The sequence below is a fragment of the Perognathus longimembris genome, chromosome 9, assembly GCF_023159225.1.
Source record: "Perognathus longimembris pacificus isolate PPM17 chromosome 9, ASM2315922v1, whole genome shotgun sequence".
In the NCBI taxonomy this organism is placed as follows: domain Eukaryota; kingdom Metazoa; phylum Chordata; class Mammalia; order Rodentia; family Heteromyidae; genus Perognathus; species Perognathus longimembris.
In genome coordinates this window covers 12,442,129-12,462,506 of record NC_063169.1, presented here as the reverse complement: position 1 = coordinate 12,462,506, position 20,378 = coordinate 12,442,129, and the positions used below count along the sequence as shown (strand labels likewise).

At 42.3% G+C, this 20,378-nt stretch overlaps 1 protein-coding gene across 2 annotated transcripts in view; it reads left to right on the top strand.

The window, feature by feature from the left end:
- The first annotated feature begins 1,090 nt into the window (after window positions 1-1,090).
- Window positions 1,091-20,378, top strand: part of LOC125357081 (sine oculis binding protein homolog) — a 169,111-nt gene continuing 149,823 nt past the window's right edge. For both annotated transcript variants that reach the window (XM_048353739.1, XM_048353738.1), the window contains exons 1-3: window positions 1,091-1,359; window positions 17,703-17,841; window positions 19,528-19,713. In XM_048353739.1, coding sequence (XP_048209696.1) covers window positions 1,264-1,359; window positions 17,703-17,841; window positions 19,528-19,713 — 421 coding nt within the window. In that variant the 5' untranslated portion in view covers window positions 1,091-1,263. The remainder of the gene's footprint in view (window positions 1,360-17,702; window positions 17,842-19,527; window positions 19,714-20,378) is intronic.

Genomic DNA, 20,378 nt, shown 5'->3' with positions numbered 1-20,378 from the left:
GTCGAGGGCCACCCAGGCAGGTCGGGGCTTCCAGCCTCGGGGCGCTCGGCCGTGGCCCCGGGGAGGGGACACTCTTCTGACATGGGAGGGCTGGGTCAGATCTGCGGTTTCTTTCCCCCCACCCCGCGCCCCTGGCGCTGCCATCCGGAGCCGGCGAGCGCGCAGCGGCCCTCTCGCGTGGCGACCTCGGGTCCCCGCACCCTCGCGCGGCTCGACCTGCTCCCGTCACCTCCCATTCATTTTTCCTTCAGCCTCCGCTAGGACCGGCTCCAGACCCAACTCCAAGCCGCTCCCCCCCCCCATCCCCCGGGAGCCCGCATCCCAGAGTTGAGGAGCCAGGGCTGGGGTCGGAACCGGCGGCGGCAGCGACGCGCGGGAGACGTCGCGGAGAGCCGGTGGCCGCGAGGGGCGCCGCGAACCGCCGTGGCCCGCCGCGGAGGAGCCGGCGGCCGAAAGCAGCCCCCGGAGCCGCGCAGCAGCCGCGTACCCAGTGACGGTGGAAGCCACGCCCGCTCCGGAGCGGGGGGCTGTGCTCGCCCCCCCCCCTCCTCCCCGTCCCCGTCCGCGTCCCGCCCCTCCCCCTCCCCCCTCGCGCCGGCCCCCGGCCCGCCCCCGGCTCGGCTCGCGGGAGGCGCTGGGCGCCGGGGCTGGCGCGCTCCGCCGGGCGCGCACACACACACACACGCGCGCACACACGCACACACACTCACACACACATCCACGCACGCCCGCCCAGAGCAGCTCTCTCCGCGTCGAGCCCGCGTTCCCCTCGCCCATGCAGACGGACGGAGCGACGGAAGATGGCTGACGACTCCGTGGGGCCCCGAGGATGCAGCCCGGCGGCGGCGGCGGCAGCGGCAGCGGCGGCGGCGGGAGCGGCAGCGGCAGCGGCAGCGGCGGCGGCGCGGGCAGCGGCGGCAGCGGCGGTGTTGGCGGCGGCGGCGGCGGCGGCAGCAGGAGCCGGAGCGGCGGCGGCGGCATCCCCGAGACTCCCCGAGCTACCTTTCCCTCTGACAGCCACTGACGGGCTCCGCCGCTAGAAGCGACCCCGCGTCTCCGGCGCCCGCCTCTCCCCTCCCTCCCGGCCCGGCCCGGCCCCGCCAGCGCCGCTACCTCCGCCAGCCTTGCCACCATCAGCACCACCTCTCCACCACCGCCACCACCGCCACCACCACCACCACCACCACCACCGCCGCCGCCACCGCCACCACCGCCGCCGGCGGCAGCAGCCATTTCATCTCCACAGAAACCAGACACAAAAACATGGCAGAAATGGAGAAAGAAGGGAGACCTCCGGAAAATAAACGGAGCAGGAAACCGGCTCACCCGGTGAAAAGGGAGATCAACGAGGAAATGAAGGTATGCTCGGACCTCGGGCGTCGGGGGCGCCGAGCTCTTTCTTCCGCCCGCTGCTCTGGGGCTGTTGTGCGGCTTGGTGGGGGGGATCCAGGGGCGCGCTTGTCAGTTTCTGTGGGATGCCCGGAACGCCTCGGCTCCTCCTCCAGGTGCGGAACAGAAGCCAACTCGCGGCTTGCAGCCCCGAAATGTGCCAGGCTCACACCTTTGATGAGAGCGGGGGGGGGGGGGGTGAGGGGCAAGGGGAGACCACATACATTCTAACCGTCCAAGCCCCGGTTGGCACAGACTTGTTCCCGGGAGAGGACCGCCAGGGCCCCCCGCCGGGGCGGGTGGGCACGACGAAGAGGCTTTCCAAAAGCGGGCAGCAGCATCCTTCGGACCCTTCCAAAGTTGAGAGCCGCCCGGCCGAGGCGCCCCGGGGAGAGCTCGACGCCACCCTTCTCCCTCGTACCCCTTCCCGCTTGGTGATGTCGCTTCGCCCCGAGTCGCCAGCCGTGACCGTGTAGCGGTTGTCAGTGCCCGCCAGGGGCGGCCTGAGGCGCGGGGTCTGGGACGGTCCTACCGCCCCGGCTCGCCTCGCCCGCCCGCCGGGGTGCTCGGTTGTCTCCGCCGGGCGCGCGCCTCTGCTCGCCCCGCTTCCCTGGTCAGCAGCCCCCCCCCCCCACCCCGAAGGTCCCCGCTGAACGCGCGGTGACCGTCGGAGGGGCGGCCTTCGCCGGCGCCTGCCCTCCCATTGTTCGGGGAGGCCGGCCGGGAGTCCTCGCCGCCGGCCGAGGCCGGGCTCCCCGCCAGGCCAGCGGTGCCCCAGCGGTGGCGAGCGCAGCCGCCCCGCGCGCCAGCTGTGCGCGCGTGGAAGCGATTGCACAAGAACACCCCGCTCACCTCCGGACTCCCCTCGTCGCCCCCCCCCCCCCCGCCCACTCCCAAGTTGCCCAAGGTTTTGCCTGGGCGACGATTTTATTCTCTTGTTGATTTCACAGGAGTCTCTTGGTTTTTATTTTATTTGTCCGTTCTTCTGTCGGCGAGTTGGGGAAAAAAAGAAAGAAGTAGCGGGTTTTCAGTCTTCTGGGTGTTCCTCATCTTCTGAAGGCAACCCGCGGGCTGCCAGGTGATCGCGTCCGGTTTGGTGAAGTTTCTACTGAAAAGATAAACTGTTTTTTAATTTTTTTTTTACTAGGTCACTATTTTTTTAATTGCTTTTTATCGTCTTCTTGGTTAGGACAAGCATCTTCTGTGACGGCGCCTTTTATGAAGCTCACATTTAAAAGGGGACAGATGGGAGTACATCCGTGTTTGGGTACCTGGGCGCATATGCTTACCCTTACCTTCCACCTAGAAATGTCAAAGCATGCTAATTTTTTGGAATTCGAGTTTGTATTTCGGGGTGAGGAACTTAATGCCTTGAAGCATAAGGTGCAGAATAGGCCCAAAAGAGAAATAAGGAAGATTTGCCTTGGAAATAAAGGCCATTCCCTGTAATGGAAACCACCATTGATTTAAAAAAAAAAAAAACCACCAAAAATACTAGTAAAAAGTTGTTTTCTTTCCATGAGGGTGGAATTCAGTCTACAATAACCAGTTTCCCTCACTTGCCCTTCCTTCCCTCCCGTCTTGCGTTTCCAGATTACTTTTCCATGTCGTTTCAAATTGAGGGTATAGGAGAAGAGGACAGAGGCGAAGGCCATAGGAAATCACAGCATGCACTGGCCCTTTAAAACACCGCCTAATGTGATCTATATGGATGGCAGCTTTTAAGTTTCATAGGTTCTAGAATTACAAATTAGCTAATTTTAATCAAAACATGTGAAATGTTATCCTGGCTGGATATAATGGCTGACTGTGCTCCATGCTTGGGGCTCGTGTTGTTGACTTTGGCTGCAGGCAGTACTCCGTGGTTTGGGAGATAGTTGTCCTTCTACAGTATAACAGATGTTTGTCTGAACTAGTGAGGAAGAAACAAAAACAACATTGTATGAAGGGGAAAAATTACACAATTTTTAGCCAATGCTGCAGGACTAAGTATGGAATTAACCTTGGTGTGCAGAAATTCCTCTTGAAAAGAAAATGTTACATTTTTCTTCTAAATCACCACTTACTATTTGAAGTTTTAATCCTCATCATTTTGATTCAGGGTAGCATAAAACAAGAAGTTTTACATAGGAAATTGTTCAATTGCCTATAGGGTTGGTATTTCTCTCTGGCTTAGAACAATGTGAGAGACCCCTGACCAGAATCTCCAGTCATGTTCTTGGACATCATGCCAGTGCGTCTAGTGGAACTCCTTTGTAGGCAGTCCTCTAATGTAATAGCACCAAGAATCCTTATTTAAAGTGTTTTCTCAAAGTCAAAAGGGTTATTTTTAAACCCATTAATATTTTTCTGCTTTTGATATTAATAATTACAGGCACAAAACTCCTCCCTTCACTTCATGGTGCTATTATTACCCCTCCACCTCCCTGAACATAAAGTCTAGGGTAACATAACAAGTTGGTTGCCCTGTATAAAAATGTGTGCAACAAAATGTCACCCAGAGTACAATGTAGCCTTGTGCAGCTTCCTATCGGTGCCTCTGGAGCTGCCTGGCTGTGTTTGCCTTCATCTGAACGGCTTTCATCTGGACCAGTGTAAACTAAGCCCTGGTAAGTAATCACTGCCCGGCAGAAAGAAAGGAATGTATACAGCTAGCGAGGCCTAAGCTGTAAAAACGGAAACCTGAGCCCCCACCTCGGATCACATATCAAGGCTTGAAGGTAGGGGAAATGAAAGGGGGAAAGAGGAGAGAGGGAATGGAAAAGTCAGCCTGGGAAGTGAAGGATCAGGAGGAGGCCTCCCTTAGGGAGATTTGGCTCAGGGATTAGGGAATTTTATCGTGGTGTACAGTGACCTACTCAGGTTTCAACACTGGTTGGATCCAGTTGCTTCTCTGTGAGCTGAAAGAAAAAAGACTGGAGTGTATGTGATTTTTTTCTCCTTCTGGTAACAGAAAGGACATTGGTACAAGTATCTATTTTAAGTACAGCAAACGCAAAGCACTGAGAATGAGCAACAAATTTGCCTCATCTCAGATACTTCCTTCAAGATTTCCTAATTGAGATAGCCACATATTTATGTAAAGGTGGCTGGAAAAGACAAACTGGCTGAAGTTTAGCTGACATCAGTAATGGCATTGGAGGTTGTCTTCATGCGGCTGGGAGCTAATGTTGGTTGCTGTTTCACTAGATCAGATATTGAGTTACATTTTCGTTATCACTGGTATAATGTACATGGAGGTTGTAACAAATTTAAATTTGATACAATATAATTTTGTGTGTGGAAAGTACATGACTTGGCATAGCTTGCTTCTGGTGTTATTTCAGTGACAGTATCTTGAAGTAGAAATGTTTTACTCATTATGACCTTTACATTGTGTCTTAATCTTTCCTTCTTTTCTTACTGATTTTTCTGGATTAAAAAAAGCTGATTGTTTTGTTGTACTTACAAGTAGTATATGTTATTTAATTAGTGACTAGTAGAGAGGATTTTAAAACATCAAATGTCAATGTAATTTTCATTTTGGCTATTTTTGTTTCTAAAGTGAGTATTGGGATTATATCTAATATGTTATGTCCTTGCTACACTGTTAGCTCACACATGTCATAATAAATATATGTCAGAGAGGAATCCCAACAAGTGGAAGGGCTAATTAGCTTCAGGAATTCTTCTAGAACATGGTAGACATAATACACAAGCTAGTTTGTATTAGTGAATGTGTAAATGTATGTTTAAGTATAAATGCTAGTTGTATTTAAGGATTTGTATTTTGTGCACATAGATCTTAGTGAACTGTTGTCAGTATCTCCCAAACAATAACACGTCTCAAAAAGTATAAACTGTGAATAGAGATAATGAGTCAAGTTTTTATCTTTTTAAATTCCGACAAAGCTAATTTGATCAGATCAAGTACACTGTCCTAAATACTTTCCTAAATAAACTATAATTAATGTATTTACAATATTTGACTTCTGTATCAACTGCAAAACTACAGGATAGTCTATGTTCAATGTCACAGAGTCTCACCTTTAGTTTTGAAGGTTTCTGTCTACAAATATTCTCAGTAAGTAATTTGTACCTAAATTTGTGCTTTGGTCCTGTTGCTTGCAGTTTGAGGCAGGCACATCTGGTAAAGTTTAGTAGGAAACTTACCACAAGATTTTCTAGTTTGGTCTACTGATGGTCTCCTTTTGGCATTAAAAATGACCTATGTCAATTGCAGACAACAAGGCAACTGCAGTGAGTTAAATAGCTTGATGTTTAACAAGAATTAGAGAAATCAGAGTGTGGATTGGAAAAGTCAGCATGTTTAAGATTGAAATGAGCTCATTACTAAATCAGGTATATTTTGAGATGTGCTGCTGAAATACTATCCTGTTATATTAAATGCAGTGAGTCTCAGGAACTTAGAAAGCAGGCCTGGGAGTACAACCTACTGAGACATTCACCAATTATGGCAGACCTTTCTTGCAGAATGGTAGCTTCAGGTATACAACATGGCAGGGTCGGGGGGCTAATAAAATCAGGACGAGGACCTTGCTCCCTGGCAGCAGGAATGGGATGATCCTGAACCCTTGTCATTGCTATCTACTGTCCACCTCTTATGGGTTAAACCTATAAGAGACAATCCTGAGAGGACTTGGAGAGCTATGTATTGTGCTCTATTCCAACAGAGGTGTTTGGGTAGAGTCTCTTTCTCCATCTGTGAGCCTCTGAGTCTGATATGCCATAGAGTACCATTCTCTCTCGCAGGTTCCAGAGACGAGGAAATGGAAAGGAACCTCTCCACTTCCTACCAAATCTGAAATAAACATTTGAACGAGAAGAAAATGAGTCTGACAGACTCGTTCCCTTTTGCGTTTCCTGCCTCTGTGCTTGCCAAGCCTGCTCTGAGGAGCCAAGCCCTACTCTCCTTGTGTGAAAGACAGACTTATAGAAACCAAGAAGTAACAGAGCTTTTAACTGAAAGTCGAAAGCAGGGCCTCAAAAAGGAGCACTGAGGGGGCTGGGGATATAGCCTAGTGGCAAGAGTGCCTGCCTCGGATACACGAGGCCCTAGGTTCGATTCCCCAGCACCACATATACAGAAAACGGCCAGAAGCGGCGCTGTGGCTCAAGTGGCAGAGTGCTAGCCTTGAGCGGGAAGAAGCCAGGGACAGTGCTCAGGCCCTGAGTCCAAGGCCCAGGACTGGCCAAAAAAAAAAAAAAAAAAAAAAAAACTAAAAAAAAAAAAAAAAAAGGAGCACTGAGTGTCTGTCAGTGGCTTTCTAAAAAGGAGACTCACAAGAAAAGATTATGTCTTGCTAGTATGACCAAAGTTTCTTTCTTTCTTTCTTTCTTTTTTTCCTGGCCAGTCCTGGGGCTTGGACTCAGGGCCTGAGCACTGTCCCTGGCTTCGTTTTTGCTCAAGGCTAGCACTCTGCCACTTGAACCACAACGCCACTTCTGGCCATTTTCTGTATATGTGGTGCTGGGGAATTGAACCCAGGGCCTCCTGTATATGAGGCAAGCACTCTTGCCACTAGGCCATATCCCCAGCCCCCTGACCAAAGTTTTTATATCTTGATGTCTTCTGAGGAAATGTATCTTTCTTTGTTGAGTCCTTCTTCTTCTTCTTCTTCTTCTTCTTCTTCTTCTTCTTCTTCTTCTTCTTCTTCTTCTTCTTCTTCTTCTTCTTCTTCTTCTTCTTCTCCTTCTCCTTCTCCTTCTCCTTCTCCTTCTCCTTCTCCTTCTCCTTCTCCTTCTCCTTCTCCTTCTCCTTCTCCTTCTCCTTCTCCTTCTCCTTCTTCTTCTTCTTCTTCTTCTTCTTCTTCTTCTTCCTTCCTTCCTCTTCCCCCTCCCCTCTCCTCCTCCTCTTCCTCCTCCTCCTCCTTTTCCTCCTCCTCCTTTTCCTTCTTCTTCTACATCTCTCCTCCTCCTCCTCCTCTTCCTCCTCCTCTTCCTTCTCTTTTCTTCTTCTCCTCCTTCTCCTTTACCTCCTTCTTTTGTGCTGGTTCTGGGGCTTGAATTCATGACCTGGGTTCTGTCCCTGAGCTTTTTTTTGTTCAAGACTAGTGTTATACCACGTGAGACACAGCTCCACTTCTGACATTTTAAGTATTTAATTGTAGATAAGACTCTCATGGACTTTTCTGCCCAGGTTGGCAATCCTCATACTTCAGCCTCTTTAGTAGTTAGGATAACAGGCGTGAGCCACTGGTACAAGGCATACTTGTATTCTTAAGCTAATGAAATTAGTAAACACTTTTCCTGAAAGAGAAAAATAGAATATTTGATCACGGTAGTATCAGTTGAAACATATAAACAGACTCAAATGCTTGTGCAGTGTGAGATCTGCTGAATGTATACTTTAGGATCTGTAGACTGATGGAAGTTAATGTTTCTTATATAACTAAAAGACCAGCAGAATTCTGAACAGCTTTAAGGGCAGTAGTGCTGACAGGAAAACTGTGTCTTCGTGATTTTAAGGGCAGTGCTGCAGCTGTGAAAGGACACAGCTGCACACAGCTGTACACCTGCCATGTCTGCCACAGTGCTGGCTGAGGCCTAGCACCAATTTCATACTATTTCTTTGACTCTAGGACAGTTGATGTCTTGGCAGTAGATTAAAATGTGGGCACATGGTTGTGTGCTTTGTGTCACAAGATAGATTTTTTTAAATGTAGAAGCACATGATTTTGATTTCATAGGCCAATTATATAGCCATTGAGTTTGGAATCTATCACTCAAAACAATAATTTACTCAGACCTGTTCCACTTGGGGATTGGTGTTACAGTGTACCCTCTGCTTTTAGTCCTGCATTAAAATCATTGTGTTATCATTGAAGAAAATGCTGTAAAATGACCCAAAGTGGAAGTGCTTTGTAACCTGTGAAGGCCTCTTCAAATATTTCTTTTGCACTCTCTGAATTTTACTTCATGACCTTTTTCTTGGCATAACCTTAAAACAAAATTGGTCTACTGGGTCTGTGTTAAAGGAGAAAACTTAGACTCAGCACTGGGCCAAGGTCTAGGAGCAGAGCTGGAAACTGACTTCTAACCAAGTTCAATTGTTAGCTTCACTTTGGGACTTTAACAAGGCTCTGACTCTCCTCTGCATATTTTCATTCTTTATCGCTCTTTGTGAATCCAATAAAGCTTCACAGAAGTTTGCTCTGGAATTAGAAAGCATAGACAAAGAAGAGAAATTTTAAAAAATAACTACCATTACATTATTCATAACATTAACAAGCAGAGAAGCTAGTTGTTTTTCCTTTCACCTACCTTGTGAATTTTTTCTTTCTCCTTCCTTGTGAATTGTTCAGGCTAGTAGTTTCTTTTCTGTTTGAAAGTCTTTCTTATGTGTTCTACATGTTGGATAGTGCACGTCAGAATGTTTTGAAGTTAAATAATAAAACTGACAGAGTCTGTTGTCATTAGAATTGTGAATATGACTGATGTAGCTGAGACTGTTAATTAATTTTTAATTGAAACTAGTTTCTTATTTTTACAAGACTAATGCACAAACATGACATAAATAGCAGAATAAGCAATAGAAGTAGCAGAAAGAAAAACGAAGTCTATAGTTTTCCCACCCAGAAGCAATCCCTGTCAACATTCTGATGTATGTCTTTTCTTGCCCTTTTCTTTCTTCTTTTTTTATTTTTTTTTGCCAGTCCTGGGCCTTGGACTCAGGGCCTGAGCACTGTCCCTGGCTTCTTTTTGCTCAAGGCTAGCACTCTGCCACTTGAGCCACAGCGCCACTTCTGGCCGTTTTCTATATATGTGGTGCTGAGGAATCGAACCCAGGGCTTCATGTATACAAGGCAAGCTCTCTTGCCACTAGGCCATATTCCCAGCCCCTTTCTTGCCCTTTTCTATGTACAACAAACCATTTTTTAAAAAGCAAAAATGATCTCATAGTATACTAACTTTTCCTTTAAAACCTAACATATTGTTAGTAGCTTTCTATGGCATTAATTTTTAAAATCTAAAACATATATTTTAGTGACAAAAGAATATTCTGTTATATGACTAAACTGTAATTTATTTAAGAAGCTTCTATTGTTTAGCATTTAGTTTGTGTCTAAGAAAACACCACGGAGACAGATATTCCTCTACATGTGTATTTCTGTACTTATTTCTTTAGGATAGTGCTAAGAATGCCTAGAAATAAAGTCGCTGAGTCAAGTGGTATGTAAATCTCAAAATCTTAATGCATTAAGTCATATCAAGTTCTCAATAGTATGCCAGGCTCACTGATGGTATTTATGTTACTTTTTTTTTTTTTTGCCAGTCCTGGGCCTTGGACTCAGGGCCTGAGCACTGTCCCTGGCTTCTTTTTGCTCAAGGCTAGCACTCTGCCACCTTGAGCCACAGTGCCACTTCTGGTGCTGAGGAATCGAACTCAGGGCTTCATGTATAGGAGGCAAGCACTCTTGCCACTAGGTCATATTCCCACTTATGATACTTTAAAAAGTTTTCATATATTTATTGTTGGAAGAAGGTTTTTTCTGAATTTCATTAAGTCATTTCTCTGTATTTATATACTTTTTTGTGTTTGTGAATGTATATAATTGAATTAGCAAATCTACAGGGTACATTCTAAGTGTCAAATGTTATGCTAGGTAAGACTTAAGATGAAATAAGAACTGAACACTGTAATCTTAGCTAATCAGGAGGCTGAGATCTGAAGATCATGATTCAAAAAAATCAGGGAAGGAATGTTTGTGAGCTTTTTTTTTCTTTTCTTTCTTTCTTTCTTTCTTTCTTTTTTTTTTTTTTGCCAGTCCTGGGTCTTAGACTCAGCACCTGAGCACTGTCCCAGGCTTCTTTTTGCTCAAGGCTAGCACTCTACCTCTTGAGCAACAGTGCCACTTCTGGCTTTTTCTGTGTATGTGGTGCTGAGGAATTGAACCCCGGGCTTTGTGCATGCTAGGCAAGCACTCTACTGCTAAGTCACATTCCCAGCCCCAGTCTGTGAGACTCTTATTTACAATGAACCAGCAAAAAGCTGGAAGTGGAGCTCAAGTGGTAGAGAGCTAACCTTGAAAAACAAACCAAAAAACCAACTCAGGATAGTGCCCAGGACCTGAGCTTAAAAAACAAACAAAAGAAATGAAAATCTTTTGTTCTTAAGTAACATACAGCATATTCAGGTAGATGTTGACATACTTTATTTACAAACTGTAACTTGGAGTAAAAATGGGAATTATATTTATGGGGAGAGAAAGGGCAAACTTTCCCTCATTTAAGTAAATGAGCTCCTTGAATATTTCTTGCTTTCCTGGATATGACACAAGTGTGCAAATACATTGACATTCAGTTATTCAAGGTCTAGTAAGAAAATAATTGCTGGTACTTACCTGTGTTATAATAGCTCTTTGATGTTTTCAAGATAAATAAAACCCTTGTCCTTTTCAAGGCCTTGAAATACTTACATTTTAAAGGTATTTTCTGAATTGTTGTTATTTTTACAGTACTTAAAATCAAATATTATTTATCTGGTAAATGTTGATTTAAAATTAGGCTAGGTGCTGGTGACTCTTACCTGTAATCCTAGCTACTTGGGAGGGTGAGATCTGAGGATTGCAGTTTGAAGCCAGCCTGGGCAGGAAAGTCTATAGGGCTTCTTTTCTTTTCTTTTTTTTTCAATGTTGATTATGGGGCTTGAACTCAGGCCTGGGTTTTGTCTCTGATTTTTTCTGCTCAAGGCTCATGCTCCACCAGTTTGAGCCATAACTCCACTTCCTGTTGGTACTTAACTGGAGATAAGAGAGTCTCACAGTCTTCCTTACACAGTCTAGCGTTGAACCATGATGCTCAGATCTCAGCCTCCTGAGTAGGTAGGATTAGAGGCATGAACCACCAGTGTTCGGCTCTTCATGAGACTTTTTTTTGTTGTTGTCCATGGGGTTTGAACTTGGGGCCTTGATGTTGTCCTTGAGCTCTTTTTACTCAAGGCTATCTCTCATGCACTTTGAGCCAAAGTGTTACTTTTGGTTTTCTGATAGTTAATTGGAGATAAGAATTCAAACCCCAGAAAGGTGGGGTGGGGGGGAGAAAGAAAGAAAGAAGGAAAGGAAGGAAAGGAAGGAAGGAAGGAAGGAAGGAAGGAAGGAAGGAAGGAAGGAAAGGAGAGGAAAAGAGGGAGGGAAGGAGATAGGGAGGGGAAGAGGGAGAAAAGAAGAGAGGAAAAGAAAAAAAGAAAGAAAAGAAACAATCCAAAAAGGGGCTTTCCTGCCTGGGCTGGCTTTGAACCATGGTCCTCAGATTTCAGCCTCCTGAGTATCTAGATTACAGGTGTGAGACACCAGCACCCAGCTTCCATTAGACTTGTATTTCTAATAAACTACTCAGAAAAAGCCACAAGTGGTGCTTTGAGCAAAAGAAGCTCAAGGATGTGCCCAAGCCCTGAATTTAAGTCCCAGGACCGGCCCCAAGAAGATTCTTTTAAAGTTGATCTTTGACAATTGTATAGTACTTCTAGTTGAATAAGGAGGTTGTGTAAAGAATGTCCTGGCAATCAAGACATAACATAATTAAGTTTTGCTGGTATGGAAAGAACACAGGAAAAGTGAAGAAATAGTCAATTTTCATGTCTGCATATATCTTTTCCTTAATTACTTATTGGAACAGAGCATGCTTTCAGGCCAAATGCTAAGATTGAGGTCTTTTGTAGGAAGCACAGAAGTAATAGAAATAAATGGAAGAGGTTGAGGAAAAGGTAGGGGATTAGGTAATTAGAAGTTCAAAGTAATTAGAGTTAGCTATGATGTCAAAAAGTTGCAAAATAAAATTAAGTTCTATTTAATAAATCAAGGCATCTAAGATATAAGAGTTGCTAAGTAGGCCATCTACCACTTGAGCCTTGTCTCCAGCTCCTTTTTGGGTTGTTTCTTTTCTTTCCTTTCTTCTCCTCCCTTCCTCTCTTCTTTTCTCCTTCTTCCTCTTCCTCTTCATCTCTCTCTGTCTCTGTCTTTTCTCTCCCCCCCCCCCCACCTTTGGCTGTACTGGGGTTTGAATTCAGGGTCCTGCACTTGCTCAGCTCACTTGCTTACAGATGGCACTCCACTACTTGAGCCACACCTGCAGCCCTGCCACCTTTATTGTTATTTTAGAGATTGAGTCTCACAGACGGTTCTACTCTGGATAGCTTTGAATTGTGAGCCTCTGGATCTCATCCTTTTGAGTAGCTAAGATTTGGAGTATGGGCTTGAGCCACTGCATCTGGCAAAGCTTCAGTGCTAATTCTGAATTTTGATCAGTCCTTCCCTGATAATACAAGCAATCAGGGAGAGCAGGAGGCCAATGATCAAATCTGAAAGTAAGCAAAGTTTCAAAATAGGAAGATGTGCCCTAGTTGGAAGGCTCTCTATATATGATATTGACATCTTGTGGTATTTCTTTGCAAATCTTTGGTCTACGAAGGTTGATTGTTTAATTAGTGACACATTGGCCTTTACAGAATTTATAATAGAAAAACACCTGTTATAGAAATAAAAAGATACTTATTTTAGTTATGACTTTTCTTGGAGAATGTGCCATTGCCTATATTTTACTTAATTGGTGCTCTCATTTTCTATTGAAAATGAGGATGCCACCTAACAAATAGGGTTACTGGAAGGAACAAGATAATTAAAGGACGTGGAAACACTGCAAGTGGTTTTTTGTTTTGTTTTGTTTTTTGCCAGTCCTAGGACTTGGACTCAATGGCTGAGCACTGTCCCTGGCTTCTTTTTGCTCAAGGCTAGCACTCTACTTATTGAGCCACAGCACCACTTCTGGCTTTTTGTGTTTATGTGGTGCTGAGGGATCGAACTCAGGGCTTCATGCATGTTAGGCAAGCACTCTACTGCTAAGCCACATTCCCAGCCCTGCAAGTGTTTTAAGAATGTTAGATATTATCATTACAATTTTAGTGACCTTTTTTCCAAACCCAAATTGGACCACATGATATGAGAGGATTTTTGTGTCATTTCCAAGGGCAAGAGGCAGTCTGCAAAATGTAATTTGGATGCCAAAATATTGTAATTTCTGGCACATTTTGATGGTTTATAGGAGCAGTGATAAAGTATTTGAAATAATGACTTCTCAGTAAAATTCATGATGTGTGATCACTATAAATTTTGAAATTTCTTTGTAAAAGTTACTTTAGTTTTTTCATATAAATGGAAGTTCATAGAATCCTAAAGGTGGGAGGAACTTTAAAGAGATTTTTTTTTTTTTGTTTCAGTTTCTTGGGGTACATCTTGAGAAATGCTGCGTGAAGATTTTGGAGGAAATACATCCACTTTGTATAGTAACTTGTCTTATTTTATTTTATTTATTTGTAGGGCTTGAACTCAGGGCCTTAAATTCTTTCTTAGCTTTTTCCACTCAAGGCTGGTATTCTACTACTGAGTTCACTTCCACTTCTGGCTTTTTGCTGTTTAATGATAAAAATTTGGAGATTTTTCTGCCCAGGCTGCTTCAAACCTTGATCCTGAGATCTGAGACTCTTCAATAGCTAGAATTATAGGCATGAACCACCAGTGTCAGGCAAGTAGCTTCTGTTAATACTGAGCATTCTTACCTTCAAAAAATAAACAAAAACTTAATAAAGGAATAACTTTTAAATATAAAATTCTTTCTGTAGTGACATTAATCAAGATAAACTGATATGTTGAATTGAGACCCCTTTTGTACAACTACTTAAAGATAATAAAAACAAAAAACCCACAAAATAACAAAACAATGAGATGGATAAAACAAGAAATTGTTATTGATGTCAAGACTAGCACAGTGAAGGTTTCAACAACCTCCCTCCTTCAAGGAGCTGCAAGAGAATCTCACAGGTGAAAACTCAGGAAGGGATGCAGAAGTAACCTCCAGCATTGAAGAGACTTCATGTTTCTCTGACAATTGTGCAACGGAAGGTAGGTGGTGGTTAAGAAGTTAGGCTGTGAATCTTTTGTGCAAGAAGATGACACTTGTGTAGATTAAATGATGCTTATTACTTACAAAAACTTTTCTTTTTAAGGAGTAATATAAGATATGCTTGAAAATATAATGGTTGAAGTCAGGGGCTGGTGGCTCACACCTACAATTCTAGCTGCTTAGGAGGCTGAGATCTGAGGATTGCCGGTCAAAGCCAGCCTGGGCAGCAAAGTCCATGAGATTTCGATCTTCAGTGAACTACCAAAAATGCCAAAAGGGGAGCTGTGGCTGAAAGGGGTAGAGAACTAGCCTTGAGCAAAAAGAAAAATCTCAAGGACAGTATCTAGGCTTTGAGATCAAGCCCCAGAACCGGCGCACAGGCGCGTACATGCACATATACGTTGCGATTCTTTACCAGAAAAACTTGAAACCTTTAGAGCCCATAAACATTGAATTTGTATTTCCTAGAATGCTATATTTCTTAAATAATACTATAAAATCTATTTCATTGCTTTAATTTTATGCCATAATGGGCCCAAAAGATATATTCCATCAAACTCTATTTAGAAAAAATTAATTATTCCTTGAGTTTCTTTGGTTTCTTAATATAATATAGTATATATGACAGATTTTATAGTCTTTCTTTCTGTATCTATATTACATCAAACTTTGGCATTTGTTTTTCTCATGAAAGGTTTAAGAGTTATGACTTGCACCTTTATAAACCTCTTGTTTTCTGCGTTTGCAGTCACATATCAAAAAGGTGAAGTGTTTATTTTAAATGACAAGAAAGCAAATGTTTTAAAGTTTTTCTCCCCTGACACTTATAGTAACTCAGCGTGCATGGCATAAATCAAATTCATAATGATTGGTCCACGAAACCTCTGAATTTCCAGCAGAAACCATAAAATAAACTGATCAGTTAAGGTATGAATTTGGTATTAATGATACAGGTGAGGTTCAGTTTTTGTTCAACTGTTTGAAAATTCTAGATCTCATCCTAGGAGTGATTCTGGGAGGATGAATGAATTTGCAGCTGGACCAAGATAAGGCTGGAAGTTTGCTACATAGGTTGTGCATCTGTAACCTGTGTGTGACTCAGAAGTTAGACCTGGAAAAAGTGGTTTGGGATAGGCATAATATACAAAACTGGATGTAGTAGACTGGAGTTTCTTTGTTAAAGATTGTGTGTCTTGTTGGTAGAGTTCTTTTAGAGGTTGTAGTACAATAGCACATTGACCAAAAGGATGGCTTGCACTTGGCTTTTTTTGTTTGTTTGTCTTTGTTGGTTGTGGGGTTGCACTCTGGGCATGAGCACTATCCCTGAGCTCTTTTGCTCAAGGCTAGTGTGCTACCATTTTTTTTGTTTGTTTTTTGCCAGTTACCTAGGGCTTGAACTCAGGGTCTGAGCACTGTCCCTGGCTTCTTTTTACTCAAGGCTAGCACTCTACCACTTGAGCCACAGCGCGTCACTTCTGTCTTTTTGTATATATGTGGTGCTGAGGAATCGAACCCAGGGCTTCATGTACGCGAGGCAAACACTTTACCACTAGGCCACATTCCCAGCCCCTGTGCTACCATTTTGAGCCACAGTGCCACTTGTGATTTTCTGGTGGTTAATCAGAGATAAGCATCTCACAGATTTTCCCTTCCCTGACCAACTTTGAACCTTGATCCTCAGATCGCAGCCACCTGAATAGGTAGGATTACAAGCATGAGTCACTAGTGCCTGGTGCACATGGCTTTTAAATGCTACTGGGAATTGTTTTATCCACTCAACATAAGCTTCACCCTTGGATATTTCTGTTGCCAGACCACTGACAGGAGATCTCCATTTGTGTGCTTTGGGACTGTCATTCTGTAGGCAGGCACTGAGCTTGGTGAAAGGAATGAGGTATTAGTAGAGAGTGAAGCCTCATTAAAGGGATGTCTTTTGACTGAGTAGAGCAGCATTTAGCTTAGTCCTCTTTAGTGATCTTCTTGAAGTTGCTGAGCTCATTATTCATATTGATCATATCATCTGTAGGCATTCATGAATGTCTATTTAGTGTGGACGTGACCAGTCATCAGAGAGAATAAATGCCTCACTAAAGCTTGATATGGCTGATTTGGCCTTGTGAATGGTGACACTGAATCAAGTTGTTTTTTTTTTTTTTAATTGCTGGTATACTATATCAGCACAGATTGACCCAGTTGTAGCTTAGATCTCACATAGGCAGTAAAGCAATAAGTAAATAAATTAATAAATAAAGTAGCATCCTGTGGGTGGTTTAAAAGCCAGGTTTGTTTTTGTGGAGCCAGTAGTGCGGTATTTATTTATTTATTGCAATCCCTGCTGAAGTCTAAAGTTATGAAATTCAAGAAAACATGGAACTCAACACACTGAGTCTGGGCACGCTTTAGCCTAGAGACTTCTCCTTTGTTTCAGGTATATAAATTATACATCCCAGTTTAATTCAGAAATGACAGGTTCTAAGAAGAGTAATAAAGATTCACTGAGTCTCAGAGATGGTTAGAATATATAGTTTCCCAAGTTCAATCTAGGAGGCTCATGGCACCCTGCCAGATAGATGTTTAAGGCACAGTGGAGCATCAATGTGATGAGCTCGGTAATACATACAGGCCTATACTTTGCTCCGAGATAAGTTAATAAAAATGGTCCCTTGGTATAAGGGATCAAATCACTTTCAAACGTTGATATCTATAACAACAGTAATAATATTTATAGAACATTTATAGTTCATAAAGTTATTTCATGCATTATCCAAAATTTGGGCTGGCTAGTAATGTTAAAAGATAATCATAGTGACCTTTGATATAAAATTTATAAAGCATTTAAACATTAATTAAGAATAGTTTTATAAAGGGAAAAATTATAAGGGAAAACTTGTAACTTATTCAGCTTTCTATATGGTGTTGCCGTGGTCAACTGATGAATTATTTTTTCTTTCTTGAGATTTTGCTTTATCAGAGTTGAGAGTCATGTTAATAAATAAGACCTGAATCAGAAAATAAGTCTAATTTAATCTGAAATACAAAAAATTGTTTATATTTTTAAGTTTTTTCTTAGCTATTTTATGCTTTTCCTTTCAGTATTTTTTTTGTTAGTGTGGGAAACAGGCTTTGCAGAAAAATATGCTAAAATAAGACTTTTTATTTGCAAGCAAAACTGGCAAATACCTTGTACTTATTATCTTTAAATTGCAAGTCTCTGAAGGCCTGTCATAATTGGATGAGTCATTCTGTGCTTTAAATGCATTACATTTTGAACATGATTTGTAAAATGAACACTACTCTAGGGAAAGTGGGACAGGGATGGCACTAAACAGGGTAAGGCACACAGAATTCCACTTATGCATTCTTTTCAAATAATTATTGATTATAGAAGTAAGTAGTAGTTTATGCTTCTTTTTCAGAATTTTGCAGAGAATACCATGAATGAACTCCTTGGCTGGTATGGCTATGATAAGGTTGAATTAAAAGATGGTGAAGATATAGAATTCAGGAGCTATCCTACAGATGGGGAGAGCCGGCAACACATTTCTGTTCTCAAAGGTAATGACATTTAATGTCCTTTTGTTCATGCAAAGTAGGATTAACTATCTCAGCCTTCCAGAACTGATTTGCTTTGGGACTCATTTTGTTGATTATGCCTGTTGTTGGTTTAAATGTACATTCCTCAGGATATAAGAGTACAACATAAACAATGTATGTATGTATGTATGTATGTATGTATGTATGTATAACTTCATCTCCTTCGAAAAGCCAGACAGAGGCTTAGAACCTTAAGTGCTGTAATCTGTCCACAAGTTCATAAAAAGAGACAGTGTTTGCTGACTCCCAGTTTCTGTTATCTTTTTGACATGTCAACTCCTGGGAGCTGGGGCTTTCTGTTGGGTGCCATTGTTAGGTGTACATTTTCAGAGGTCATGAAAGAGTCACTGCTTTTGGGGTGATCCTTCTCCCTTGTTTTGGGGTGGGAATTCTAAAATGAAGCCCTGTTTTCAGTTAGTATTTGAAGTTTGCACTCTTTCCCCACCTCCAAACTCTTGAGTAGGGTAACAGGAGGAGAAAGTGAGTAGTCGGTTAGACCTTGCACTTTTCTATAAGACTATTTGTGAAAGCCCAGCTAAAGAGTGGAACCTACAGAGGAGCAACAGAGCAGAATTTACACTGATTCTACCAGTAGACTGCATTCTCTAATATCTAATGCAAAAATGTGTATGAATTCTGAATTAATGAACCTAAATTTGGAATGAGCATTTGTTTGGAAGAGAAAAGAGAAAGAACATGTGAAGAAGCAGTTCATTTGGGGAATTTTAATAAAATATGGGTAAAACTAATTGTGCATCATCATTGGCAATTTGTTCAGTATTTATATTACATCCAAATTTATTGGCACAATACCTGCTCAGGCATTTTGTTTCCAGACTTTAAGATAGTGCTTTTTTCCCCCCTTATACATGCAACACAATGCAAATGAGCTGTCCTGCAGGCATGTGGAACTGAATGTACATGACAGATATTTATGTTAAGTTTGCTATGAGATTGAACACATCATGGTAGGAAAATAGTATCATCAATTTCACTGTAAATGAAAAATGCAAGTCATGAGTGTATATTCTATAAACGAATAACTTAGGTAATTATCTTTGGCTCTGGGGAATAAATGACTGCTATGTTTTTGTGGTTGGGGCTTTTTTTTTAAAGTAATCATTTGCTTACAAAGATAATAGGCACAAAGTTTTCTTCATTTTCATTTTGAAAAGTTTTAATGGGTATTTTCAATACCTAATGCAATGGCAGTTTTCTTTTAGGTCATTATCTTTGACTATATTATAATCTAAGTTTGTAATACAGTATGAGTTAGAATGCTGGGGTATACTCTTTAGGATTTTCTCCTGGAAGCTAGAAAGTGGTTCTTACTCTACATCACCTTATACATGGAAAAGGCTAATTGCCTTTTAATTTTCTATGGGATTATAGTGTTAAAATTCATCACCATGATTCAACTGGGCTATTGGCTGTCATAGTGGAGCAAATTATAAAGGAATTCATTGGAAATTGTTGGTAGCAAGACTAAAAAGCTCAGAGGTGATTATGGACTTCTGGTAAGGTGTTTAAAGATTTATAAGGCACTTTTTTCTATTAGATGATCATTTCACTCAAGGAAATAAGGAAAATCTTCAGTCTGATAAGTATGTTGTTTTGTCTATGGCATATAATTTTTTTCTCTTACAGAAAATTCTTTGCCAAAACCAAAATTACCTGAGGACAGTGTTATTTCACCATACAATATAAGCACAGGCTATTCAGGGCTTGCCACTGGAAATGGACTCAGTGACTCACCTGCAGGGTCAAAGGATCATGGCAATGTGCCCATTATTGTACCTTTAATTCCACCACCTTTCATAAAGCCACCAGCAGGTAAGCACCACTGGGGTTCCCATTGATAATGATTCTTAGACAGTTGTTTTAACTCTCTTATGAATAACTATTATAACTTAGATAATAATTTTGATAAAGACTCTTTTAGTAACTCTATAGATAAGATATGTCACTGCATGTATTATTTAAAATATTGCTATATTAGTAGGAAAATTCTCTCTCTACTAATGCTTAGGCTTTCAAATAACTGTGAACCTTTTCTATTACCAGCTTGCAAAAGTTATTTTCCTTCTCTGAAGTCATTATTCTTCTTTTGGAAAAAGGAGAGAAATATTTCTGTTCTTTTTAAATCTCTCTCTCTCTCTCTCTCTCTCTCTCTCTCTCTCTCTCGCTCTCTCTCTCTCTGTAGACTGGTTAGCAAGAGAAGAAGGTAACTGTAGTTGAGCTGGGTGGTGCATAAGGAGGGCCCAGTCTCCTGGGCTTTCTGAGAAAATGGGTAATTTTGTACAAGGACATGTGGCAAACTTGTTCCTCAACATGTTTTTCTCTAAATCCATTCAAGAAACAATTTACATTATGCATCATCTTCACAGAGTTCTTTCTAATTCCTGGAAAGCTGTCCTTGAGAGCTTAAAAAAGATGGAGATCTGAATTCCACTTGCATGAAAATGTAATCAGTTCTTTTATATTTCCAGAAAATTAGA